Source organism: Biomphalaria glabrata, chromosome 10, assembly GCF_947242115.1.
Source record: "Biomphalaria glabrata chromosome 10, xgBioGlab47.1, whole genome shotgun sequence".
Taxonomy (NCBI): Eukaryota; Metazoa; Mollusca; class Gastropoda; family Planorbidae; genus Biomphalaria; species Biomphalaria glabrata.
Genome location: NC_074720.1, coordinates 20,005,391 through 20,018,812, shown reverse-complemented (window position 1 = coordinate 20,018,812; position 13,422 = coordinate 20,005,391). Strand labels below are relative to the sequence as shown.

The 13,422-nt window shown below is 36.4% G+C and overlaps 1 protein-coding gene across 2 annotated transcripts in view; it reads right to left on the bottom strand.

The window, feature by feature from the left end:
• LOC106054365 (uncharacterized) overlaps positions 1 to 13,422 on the bottom strand; it is a 32,890-nt gene that overhangs the window by 9,258 nt on the left and 10,210 nt on the right. Inside the window, exons 9-11 of one of the 2 annotated variants that reach the window (XM_056044434.1) lie at positions 11,143 to 11,168; positions 10,861 to 11,045; positions 10,544 to 10,713 (exon numbers count right to left, since the gene is read on the bottom strand). In XM_056044434.1, coding sequence (XP_055900409.1) covers positions 10,544 to 10,713; positions 10,861 to 11,045; positions 11,143 to 11,168 — 381 coding nt within the window. The remainder of the gene's footprint in view (positions 1 to 10,543; positions 10,714 to 10,860; positions 11,046 to 11,142; positions 11,169 to 13,422) is intronic. The other variant, XM_056044435.1, reaches the window with a different exon arrangement.

The following is a 13,422-nucleotide window of genomic DNA, read 5'->3' as shown; positions in this document are numbered from 1 at the left end:
ATCCTGAAGATCTTATGACCAAATTTTCAGAGGCAAAGTTCTTCACCAAAATAGATCTGTCCAGAGGTTATTACCAAATACCAGTCAGACAAGAATGCAAACAGTTTACGGCATTCACCACAGCTTATGGGCTATTCCATTTCAACTTCATGCCATTTGGTCTAGTCAACGCCAGCAGCACCTTTAATAGAGCCATTCACAGCATACTAGGCAATCGCTCTGACACAGCGTCATATAAAGATGACATTTGCATATTCCATAAGACATGGAACGAACATATCAAAGTTTTCAGCATACTGAAACAACATGGTTTTACCATAAAGCCTAGTAAGGTAGGACTAGCCATGTCAGAAATATCCTTCCTGGGTTATAGAGTCAGCTACAATTCGCTGAGACCACAAGAGAACATTATTCAACGCATACTAGACATCAAAGTCCCCACCAGTAAAAAGCAAGTGAGAAGTATTTTGGGTCTGTGTAATTTCTACAGACATTTCATACCAGGTTACACAGCACTCATAGCTCCATTGATTGAACTCACTAAGAAAGGACAGCCAACGAAGATTCCATGGTCTACAAAGTTACATACCACTATTGAGAACATTAAAGCTGAATTCTCAAGAGACACTATTCTCAAACTTCCGAATCCAGAGAAGCAATTTTACCTCGCCACAGATGCTTCATCTTCAGCTATAGGTGCATGCCTAATGCAGAAATACCAAGACACTTCACAGAAATGCCAAGAGACTTTGCACCCAGTATTTTTCATCAGCAGGAAGTTGTCACCAGCTGAAACCAGATACTCAACCATCGAACGTGAATGTCTAGCCATTGTATGGGCCATAGCCAAGTTCTCCAGATATCTACTAAGTGCTCATTTCACACTCCTAACTGATCATGCACAACTAGCATTTCTGAACTCAAAGAAGTTAGCGAACAGTCGTTTAACTCGTTGGAGTCTACAACTCACAGACTACCAATTTGAGGTTAAGACAATTCCTGGACGTGAGAATGTTTTCGCTGACACACTTTCCAGATGTATTTAATTCTTTACATAATTGTGTATATATTTTTCTTCCACAGGTGTAGTATATCAGTTTTGTATTGTCATATATTAAATTTATCATGAAGCACCATGAAGAGAAGTAACTCATTCAATTCAAGAATTAATTTATTCAAGTATTATGCTTTGTACAGCTTTTGATATTGTCTCATTTTCATAACCACTTGAATAGTGAAACAGGTGTTCTAAGTCATCAATAATTTTGTTCTCATATACCTGACACTGCATTTACATTTTTTTTTAACGTTATCTCCAAGTTGACTTTATTTTTCAGAGCATTGTCATATGTTACCTCAACCATTTTTCTATAATTTCATGTATGGTATCTTGTGTATATTTAAATATTTTTAATACATATGAGCATTTCTATTACCATACAAATGCTAAATGGAGGGGGGGTAATATGTCACAGATGCCATTATAGATTTATTTGTATATTTCACATTTAAAAGCTTATGTGTAAATAGAAATATAAACCCTTGACTGAGCCTCAGGAATTACCCCACAAATCTAGATCCTTGACAGCGCCTCAGGTTTTACCCGAGACGTAATTACGATGTTGCAAATCTATTGGTTGATTTGAAAATAAATAAAGACATTTTAGCGCCAGAGAATTGACGAGAGTAGAAAGAACGCCAGTCGATGAAAGAATTTCCTAGTAGACAGTCGCGTTTTCTAAGAGCTCTGATTTAAAGCCTTTGTAATATTATTTATGCTTGTTGATCTGTAACTTGTACATAAGCTGTACTTACGTTTTATATTTAAATAAAGTTCCAGAGTTGTGTTTTAACAAAGAATCTTTTATTGTGAATCTTAGATCGTCATTTATTCAACTATTTTAATTCAAGTGAAATCCCCGGCACCACAACACACGTTGTGACAGGGAGTTTAAACTCAAAACCCTTTTACTACACTCATAACATTTTGAGTGTATAATTTGCTTTGTTTTTATTATTAAAGAGGTATTTTTTACCTTCAAACCACGCTGAAGCATAGCATTTTAAGTGGGTAATTTGCTTTTTTTTTCTTACACTGAAAATGTATTTTTTATCCTCAAACCCCCCTTGCAAGGGGTTTAAACTCAAACCCCCTTTGGCTACGCTCATAGATTTTAGAGTGAGTAATTTGCTTTTATTTATATTGAAGAGGTACTTTTTAGCTTCAAACTCCACTGAAGGGGAGTTTAAACTCAAAACCCTTTGACTACACTCATAACATTTTGAGTGTATAATTTGCTTTTGTTTTTATTATTAAAGAGGTATTTTTTACCTTCAAACCCCGCTGAAGTGGGGTTTAAACTCAAAACTGAGTCAAAACCCATTTAGCTACGCTCATAACATTTTGAGTGCGTAATTAGATTTTTTTTTATATTGAAGAGGGGGTTTCTCGTAAATTTTAGAGGGAGTTTTAAAATCAAAATCTTCCTTAACAGTGCTCTTGGAATTAGGGGATTTTCGTTTGCATTTTTTTTTGTTTTGTTTTATAGAAGAGGGGGGGTTAACTGCAAAAACCCCAGGTTAAGGGTTTAAAACTCAAAACCCCTGGTAGGGGGTTTTAAACTCAAAACCCTGGTAGGGGTTTTTAAACTCGAACCCCTCTGGGGCGACTCGATATAAGAATTTAATTTTATAGCATGTATAAATTATATTAGTGACAGATTTTTAATTTTGTAATTTCTTAACTATAATACAAAAAGAAAAAGTATTGATTTGTCCCATGGGTGGGGGGAGGGGGAAGGTGATTGCATGTATCGCCCCTCACACCTGGTACAACCCTTTTTTATTTTGTATTTACTTATAAAATTTGAGATTAGAGTGTGGTGCGACATAATATACAATGGGTTCACGTAGTTTATATTATATACATATTCAACTAATTTTGTTCACATACAATGATTTCTCCATAAAAATAGGATCGCCCCCCCCCACTCAGAGGGCTAGAGTGGGGAGGGCAGTACATGCAATCGCCCCCCCCCTACCCCACCGAATCGGCAAAAATACCTGAAGGAGAGCGACATAATATAAAATTTATATATTAATTCAACTAATTTTGTTCACAAACTATGATTTCTCCGAAAAGTAGGACCGCCCCCCCCCCCACTCAAAGGTTTTAGGTGGGAAGGGCAGTAGAGGTATTCGATCTTCACCCCATCGGCCAACAGGGGAACGACATAATATAAAGATCGGTTAAAATACCAATAAAAAGTTTTAATCATATAGATATTCAATTGATTCTGTTAGCAAGCTGTGATTTCTACATATAAATTGAACCGCCCCCCCACTCGAAAGTTTAGTATATATTATTGACATAAGTAATAAATTCGTATACAAATTGTGTGAATTCTATACTAAAATTCGTCCGCCCCCCCCCCATGTCGGCCGAGTGGGGGGGGGCGATCGCCCCTACCGCCCCCCCTCCCCCCTGGATCCGCCAGTGCCGTGTTCCGGTACCTAGAATAATACTATTGACCAGGGATGCCTCTTTATTACTAGATTTTTTTACTACGATGAATAGTGTGTTAATAATAATAATTTTATTTATAAAGAGCTGTTAACAAAGAAAATGTAGGCTCAAGGCGCTGTAATAACATTACAAACACAAACACGACAATAGAAATAAAAAACTAATCTAAAAAAGTTTTAAACAAGTAGGTCTTAATGTTCTTCTTAAAAGTGGTATAGCATGTCTGTCTGAGATCAATGGGGAGTGAGTTCCAAACCTTTGGTCCGTGCACTGAAAAAGCCCGCAGACCGTAGCTTTTGAGGGAGAAACGTGGCACCACTAAAAGAGTTGAGTCCATTGAGCGCAGGGCTCTCTGGGGGGGACATATGGAGTAATCAGTTCTCTAAGGTGCAAGGGCATCTCATTGTTATAGTTACACTGATGACAAAGTGTGGCGACCTTGTAATCGATTCTCGCTTTCACGGGAAGCCAATGGAGCGTGCGCAAGAGCGTAGTAGCAGAATCTTGTCTTGTTTTTCTAAGTACTATTCGTGCGGCGTTGTTCTGTATACGTTGCAGCTTGGCTATTTTGTAATCAGGTATACCTGCTAGCACGGTGTTGCAGTAGTCAAGGCGGGAGAGTATGAATGCCACAGCTAGCGTTTTTGTTGACTCCGTTGTTAAATATGGTCGGATCTGGCCTAATCTACGCAGCTGCAGATAAAGACCTGCAGAGCTGACTTATGTGTGGCTCGAAAGATAGTGTTGAGTCGAAGAAAACTCCAAGATTCCGCACTACATGGACATAAGGAAGCTGGCAGTTCGTGATAAAAAGAGAATCTGTGCTTTCAACTTTTGAGACGTTGTTCTGAGTGCCAATCTTAATTATTTCTGTCTTATCTTCGTTCATCTTGAGCTTATTTTCAACCAACCAATTGCTCACCCTTGCAACGGTACTACTGATTTTCTCTGCTAGATGCGACACCTCTGAGGGTACTTAGGAATCGTATAACTGTGAGTCATCGGCAAAGAAATGGTATAGGATGCCGGTTTGCCGTATGACACCGCTGAGTGGATATGTATACATAGTGAACAGTACTGGGCCTAGAACTGATCCCTGGGGTACTCCGTACTTCAAGAGTAAGCTTGTTGATTCTGTTCCGTTAACAACGACACTTTGGGTGCGTTCAGTCAGGTAGGACCCAAGCCATTTTAGGACGATTCCTGCTAAACCAAAAGTTGCAGAGAATCTGACCATCATAATTTCGTGGTCTAGCGTATCAAAGGCTGCGGACAAGTCCAGCATGGAAAGAATTGAGATGTGGCCTATGTCGGAATTGTGAAGTAAGTCGTTTAGTACTCTGACCACTGCTGTCTCTGTGCTTCGGCACTTCCTATATGCAGATTGAAATTCTTCCAAGAGACAGTACTGTTCAAGATAAGAAAGAATTTGCGCTAACATGATGCGCTCCAGAAGCTTTGACAGGAAGGGAAGATTTGATACCGGGCGATAGTTTTTTAGACATTCCTGTTCAAGACTGGATTTTTTTAATAAGCGCCTGACAAGTGCATGTTTAAATTGCTGTGGTACAATGCCTGAAGTCAGTGAAGAGTTCACAATGTTAGCAATTGTGGGTACAAGCTAAAAGAAAACTCGTTAAAGTTGGCCTTTTTGAATATTCTTTCTTCTTATTTACGAGAACAAGATGTAAACGCCAGGAGAAAGAATTTCTGAAGGTGATAACACCAAAATAGGCAACAGTCGGGGCCCTTGCCGACTTGAATGTTCTATTCTACCTCAATAAAAAAAGTTTTTACAACGCTTAAAAATTATGTAGGCAACACTATACCCCCCCCCCCCCCGCCTCCCAAAAAAAAAACCAGCAACACGTTTTACATCGCATCAAGGGGCTGCTGTTTTGTTCTTTGCCACAGTTGCTCATTCGAGATCTTGTCTCAGGCAGGTATTGGTGAGTACCTGGATTTTTTTCATGGTGTCTCTGCTCTTCTCCATAAAGTAGTAGGCTATAGGCTTAATAATGGTGTTAAAGAGCCTAATCTTCGTAGTGGTGCTTATATCCCTAGATCCACAGGTGTTCTTCAGCTGATGGGAGGCTTCTCGAGCTTTACCAATGCAGGTTCTGACATCTGGTCTATGATAGTGCCGAGATAGGTGAAGCTTTCCACCTCTTCCAGCGCCAGTAATGGGTGTATTGTTGGACGCCTTTATCTAGAACACCTTGCTCTTCCCATTCTAGCTGAATTGTCTGCAACAACATTTATCTTTTCCTGCATCTGCTGCTGTGTGTGAGAAAGGTTCAAGCTACATTTTTATGATACAAAAGAAAAGCTGACAAAACGGAAAAAAATGACAATCAAGAGAAAGTGTGAAAAAAAATGACTCCGGATTAAGAATATATAATATAGACATCACAGGATTCAGGGGAGGGGAGGTAGAGATGATTTTCCGATCATTGCTTCACCTCCATCACCAACCCATAAGGTTGAGTTTTTGAAATTGATAATTACGCACGCAAGTTATGTGTTCATGCAAAAGACAGATGAGTTAAAAATATCTATATCATTTTTTTTAAATATTGGTCTCTTATAGATACTGTTATGACTTTGCCATGCGCACCGCCATCCAAGATAGTGCAGAAAGAAGGTGCGCACTATCAGTGACCAGACAAGTCGGATGTTGACATAAGAGACTAACGATTTCAGCCCAAGTCTAGAGCCAATATGGAGATGTTGTACTCAAGGCAGATGCCCTTTGTGTTTGTGATGTCCTCGTGTAAATAAACGTCTATGTCCTCGTTGAGTTGCCTCACTTAAGTTATTACAATACTTATTCTGCTTACGGCAGATTGTTGATGTTCCAATTTAACCCCGCCTTCTCTATCATAAACCAAATATATTTATAACAATTTTCGCGAAGGTATGATTCCCCATTTCCTTTTGTGTTCAGTACCACATACAATTTTTTGTTCTTCAAAATAAAAAAAAGGCCTATGAAATTAAAATCCCGACATCCATTTTAGCACCTTTGTACTATACTGATCTAATTTCCATACCCTTTACCCCAGTGTGTAGCCTTAGGTTCATGACGTAGTGTTTACGACCAAGTTCAACATCTACCCGCCAGAAATCCTTTTAAGTGGGAGTGTGAGCAGGGAGAAGGACATTGTGCGCGTTAGATCCAATGTTGAAACAATTGTAAAGGACTCAATCCAATAGCGAGCAGTTAAAATATTTAATTATGTTCAAAATTAAGGTCGCTATTAAAGAGTGCTTAATTTTCCGCCTTGTCAAAAAATGCCTAAATTTTCGGGTGCCTAATTTTCCGGGTGCGTAAATATCCGGTGCCTAAATTTCCTAAATCTACCTTGACCCTGAAGATTGCTTGTGAAAGGTGAGGCATACCGCACAGAATGATACATTTTTCAAATTATATTCTAAAATCTTGAAGTCACATCAGAAATATTTTTAAAATGTCTAAGACTTATGACACAACTATGGCCCATAGTGAACATATTGTAATCAGGACTTTAAAGTCAATGTCTGTCTTTGAAAATGTAGAGACTAAGTATACTGAAGTATGCCAGAAATTCAGTCCAATACCGGTATATACATTTTGCCCCGTGCATTTGTTTTCTCACGGTTTGTGTAATGGAACTAGCAGGCTATAACAATGGTAATTAGATTACTGATGTTAATTAAATAAAAAGAAAATATCAATTAATAAAAAAAAATGCTTTTGCTATGATGAAAGAGATAGTAAGCTTTAGGCCCAACTCTTCGCTCCGCTCACTTTTTGCATAAGCAGAGAAAATGCTGATTGAGATCTAAGGACTCGTTTTGACAGTGAAAGTTCACTGTAGGCAAGCACTGATAGTCACTTCAAAGCATGACCTTCATTGGTTTACACTTACATCGACAAGAGTTCCTGTCTGATTGGGCAACGCATCGCCCCCCCCCCCCCCCGGTTACTGTACGATTCACACCTGGACGTCACCATTTTCTAGTCAATCTATTGTTTCCCGATCAAATGATATCTCATGTTAGTCCACATATGTTCCTCTACACCCCCCCACATCACCCCCCTCCCAGCCCGCTCCCACAGTTTCACCCATTTCTATGCAACATTACTATGCAACAAGGCACTAGATTTAGGCTTAAAAGTTGTCAGCACCTTAAATCTTCATCAAAACATTTAAAATATAACATCATAGATCTATACAATAATTTCATCATATGTAGGCCTAAGCCTAAATCTATTTAAATTCAATTTTTATAACATAAAAAAATGGGTACCTCGATTTAAGCTGTCATATAATACTCCCCCTCCCCTCTTTTTAAAGTACTACTTCTTTTAACTATAGTATATATTCCTATTATTTCTATTTGTTTTATTCTCTCTCTCTTGCAATCATTTATTAGCTAACGATATTTGTAGCCTATATAGGCCTGTGAGTCGGCTCTATAGCGACATTATTTCTGTTTTATTTTCTTTCTCTTCCTATCAGGTTTTGGCATGTCAAACTCATTAAGGTGTATGGGCCACATTATTTTCTTTGTCCTGATGCTTGACATCTTTTCTGGGATACAAGTTTATTAATGTCAGGTTGAAGTTTGTTGTCACTGACACTTTCATCACTGATAACAAATTTTGATCAGATAATCTCGAACGTTGAGGTGTTATTGTAGCTTTGATTATGAAAAAGAACTGCTCACAGAGATAACAAGAATTCTGGCTGCAAATTTCCGCAATTCAACGTACCGTTCAGGGAAATAACTGTAAAATATTGGCACAGCCACATCTATATACTTCGCTTTCATCAAAGAATATGACTGCTATTTTATCAGCAGTTACCAGCAGCATTTTCAGGAGCAAATGAAAATGGAGATAAATACAACGAAAATTCAGACATCTAATAACTATTCCAGGTGTAAGGCATATTTACCAAATGTTGTAGCCGTATTTAATCTTTTTAGTTCCTGACACGTTGAGAAGTGAACAAGATTTTCTCTTGATAGTTGGTTTATCCACAGTCGTAATTTTGCTTGCAAGCACTTCACATCATCACACGCAGTTGTGACAATTTTTTCTTTATTTTGAAGTTTCAAATTCCAGTCTTGCAGGTGACCAGTGAGATCAAATACCAAAACCTGAACCCGCCACGTTGGAAATGTTCAACAGGATAACCCATTACATTAGTTAATGAATCGAGAGCCAATGAAAATAATTCAAAGTCAGCTATTTTGTTCTTTAATTGTTCAAGCAATCTGACAGACATGTCATTTATCCTATCTGCAACAATGTTCCTAGTTAACGCTATTTCTTTGAATGCTTTCACATTATTATTATTATAGCTTTTATATAGCGCTACTTTCATGCTTATAGCATGCTCAGAGCGCTTTGGTCCAATCTCATTTGTGGAGGGGGAGGGGGTATCTAGGAGTTGGTTTTCCGTGCTGCCTTTAGGCGCTCAGTAAACACAACTCTGCCCGAGTCGGGTGTCGAACCTCGACCTCTAGGTAACCAAGCCAAGCCAAGTTCAAGCGCACTTAGCCTTTCGACCACGCTTCCCACATTTTCTGGACCAATAACTTCGGCAGCTTTAACGACACCCTCCTTAATAAAAATTCCCATCACTAAATGATTTGCTATGCCTTGCAATTAATTAGACAAAATGTAGCTGGCTTTCACTGCAGACTCACTCTCGTTGTTCAGTTTAACAAATACTATTTTTCAATTCAAGTAGCTTGTCATCTCTTATTTTCCAGCGTAATAATTTAACATTATTTTGATAATTTTTGAGGTGACCAAGCGGGCCACATGCAAAGTGGTCGCGTGTCGCATGCGGCCCCCGAACGCCTTATTTGACATGCCTGTTTTAGCTTACGTTAAAAATCCCCCCCCCCCCTCTCTTTTTAGAACTATTTTTTTTTAGTCTTGATCCAGCAGCCAAAACGCCAAAAATCTGGCCTGAACCAATATGGCTGCATAGGGACGTAAATATTTATCTTATCTTATATAATACAGACGTTACTTCAAAAAAAGAAGATGATTATGTCCTACGCGCCATACATTTAATCAAGCATATTAACCAACGACCTAAATTCTGCTAAGTCACTGGTTTTCCTGACTAGTTGAACTAAATGTGGACCATACCAAATGTTTGTGAGTTCACCTAGGACCTAGTAATAGTAGATCCAAATACAAATAGGAAACTCAAAAACTGGCAAATTGTGATTAAAATAAACCTAGATTCTAGAGCTTGTCATACTATAGGATAGTGCTTGTCACATTGAAGCTTTGTACACCAATGGTTTTTAATAAACCATTATGTCAGTTTAGTCCCACCAATCACATTGATGCTATAGCTTGGATGGATGTACCAGTTATTTAAAAAAATATGGCATATTTGTTTTTGTTCAATTTGCATGGCCTGGCATTGGCAAACTCAGAGCCTTTTGATCAGAAATGGGTGGCCTGAATCAACCACAAAAATAATTCCAGACAAGTTTAATTTGAATTGCAGTTTAAAGTCAGTGATTTAATGTTCTTGTCAGAGTCTATGTTTTGCCATACATTTTCACAATCTTCTTTCAAAGACAATTGTATTCTAGTGCTGTTACATATTACATTCATTGCCTGTTGCAGCACCATTACTTCTAACTTTACTTCTGTGTCTAAAAATAGCCAAGAAATTTATGAAATTAACATGACAGTCAAGTCCCTTTTTAATTTCCTTACAAAAATCAAGTATATTAGGGTTTAATAGAATCCCATGGATGGCTGCCTAGTCATGCATAGTCATGTTGTATGCACTCTGGACAGTTTTCTTAATGATTCCAGGTTTAACCATGCCTGCCAACATCAAAGAGGTCTTTAAGTCCAGAATTCAATGCTTTCACTTGGATTCACACCTGAGATTTGATTTTCAACACCTGAGATTTGATTTTCATACAATCACATTTAATTTTTTTGTTTGTACAGATAATTGTGAGCATCAAGTCTAAACTATAAATTACCTGACTAAAAACTCTGGTTTCTCAAGTTTTAGAAATTCCCCATCTATTTGAATCCCTTTCTCCAGGTCAATGTTTCTTGCCTCTCTGTCAGACACAGGAGATGCAGAATTTTCTCTTGCCACTTTGATTTTAAACCCTATTATGTTGTTCAACACTTTCATACCAGGTTTCTAATACAAATAAAAATTACATATTTAAAATAAAAAATTTAAAAAGTTAGCTAAAAAGAAATTTACTATCCCACCATTGTAAATGAGTGGCTCTTTAAAGCTTCAAAAAAAAGGTGTTTTATAAAGTCACCCAAAAAAACAACTTACGGGTGTAAAGTCCTGAGTTACAAGACTTAATAGTAGAGACAACTGACTGCATCCAGTGACAACAAAAAGTTGACAATGTTGACTAAATGGATCCACATACTTTTTATTCCCTGTGTCCACAATCTCATAAGGCATTGCATGGATGGAATAGCAGTGTTGTATAGCTGGCTCCATGCTGATCCAATCTAGTTGAGAATAAAGATTAAAAATCTTTTATATAACTAAGAAAACGTGTACACCTTGTTATCAGTTAAAATTATCAACTTTTTTAAAAAATTGTACCTGAAGAACTTGATGCTGCCATTTCGCTGAGAAAATAAATTAAAAAAAAATAAATCATCGAAACCTGAAAGGAATTTATTATTGATAGCAATAATAATAAACATGAAAAATCAGCAATAATCATTGATATTGCAATGCCACTCTCCCACAATGTAAAAACAAAATATGAAAACCTTAGCTTGGAGATTAAGCAGCTGTGGAAGTTAAATAAAATTACAATATTCCCAAGGTGACAAATGACATCTTCATGCCCATGAACATTCCTAGAAAAAATTTCATTACTTGTCAGAGGGCAGTACCAGCCATATCATAAGAAAATTTCTTAGTGGACACTCTAAAGGGGAGACTACAATGAATTTTACTTTACTTTAATGAATCTTGATCCTGGCAGTTGCCAGGGAATTGGAAAAAAATTTTAGAATAATGGTAAAAATCCTTATTGTCTGAGAGGAAATTTATCTTACAATTGTGCATTAAACATAAAAAAAAACATTTGAAGAGCAAACCAATTATATATCACACTATAGCAAGCATACTATATTTTTATACCACAGTTTCTTTTTATCTTCTGAAATCAAGTTTCTGTGTGGCAAAATATTGCTGTCCAAAATGTATACCTATTGACTATTATTTCTTCTTAAAGGTAGAATTAAGAATAAATGAGTAAAAAAAAAAAGTATTATAATTGATATAAATAAACTATTTGTTCTTGGCACCAGTGGCGTCACTAGGGGGTGCAGTCCGCACTGGATGACACCTGTTAGGGGGTGACACTCAAGTGAAAAATGCACTTTTGGAATAACTGACAATTTAATAAAAAGTGATAGTGGCTAAATATTGGATCATATTATTCACAATTGATAAATAGATCTATACACATTTAAAAAAAATATTTTTAATTTTTTATTGAAATTCTACAAAATGTCCAAATCGTTACATCATATCAAAAGCAGATGTGAAACCTTACTTTCAGCTGTAGTATAGCTGCATGTATATAAACACTGCTATGATTTTTAACAATGTTTTATCGAATCTATTGAAATAGTGGCATCGCAATACCAGGATGCCAACCAATAGTCACTGTTTAACAAATGACGACATTCTTCAGCTATAAAATATTATTGAAATCTCACATGTATTTATTGTAAATGTTGTAGAATTGGAAAGTAAATAAGTGGCAATTGAGATTTCTGAAGATGAAGATGTAATTTCAGATGTTGAATGTAAAAGAAACTCTAGCCAAGATGAAGGAAATGTTACAATGAATCAGTGGAATGATATATATATATATTTAACCACTACATGAATTATTTTGCCAATTTTCAATGAATTGCGCAAAAAATTATCCTGAGCAAAAGGAAAAATATGCCAGGTGTTAAAACAATGGTTCAGATGCCTCCTGTTGGGGATGATTTACTAACTTAATATCAAGAAATTGTATGTCTTTTGTTGTCAACTATTTTCGAATAATTCTATAGAAATGAAATACAAATAAGTAACTTAATTTTTCTTTCTAAAATTATAGTTTTTGCCAGATGTCTTTTATTTTACCTATCTTTACTTTATTTTTTTTGCGGGGAAGGCCAAAGATAAATAAGAGTAGGCCTACCTTTAAACTATTGACAAAATTGTAGCTTATTCAGCTTTGTCTTTACCAACGCATAACACGTTCAACAAAGGAACAGACGACACTTTCACAATAGGCAAATTTATTAAAAATTAAATCGTTAAAGACATTTCATGTCTATGAATAATACTTTTTCAAATTTTTAAATCCAGAAAAAACAACAACATTGTAATTTACTTATGGTTGTTGGAAAATTGAACTTTAGACATATTGTAATAACTTAATTTTAAAATTCAATTGACACTCATTTATAGGTGTTTAACAATCAATTACTGTAGCTAATAATTAAGTATGTTTATTACAGCTCAACAAACAAAAAACAGCAAATATTTTTTGAGGGGTAACTGGGGGTGACACCCTGAGTTGACTGCACTGGGTGACACCCACCTTAGTGACGCCACTGCTTGGCACTGTTTATAGTGAATGATATTCTTTAAATGAACATGAGATCATAAGAACAAATCGAATGTTTCTAAAATTGTATAATTCAGTATTGCGCCCATAAGAATTTTTTTAATCTTGTTGTTTTTTTTGTTGTTTTGATTGATTGATTCTTGTCATTGTTGACTTCAATATGTTTGTATAATTGTTAGTTTATTTTTTTTTTTTAATTCTTATTATTTTTAATGTTAATTCTCTGGAAAGACAACTTT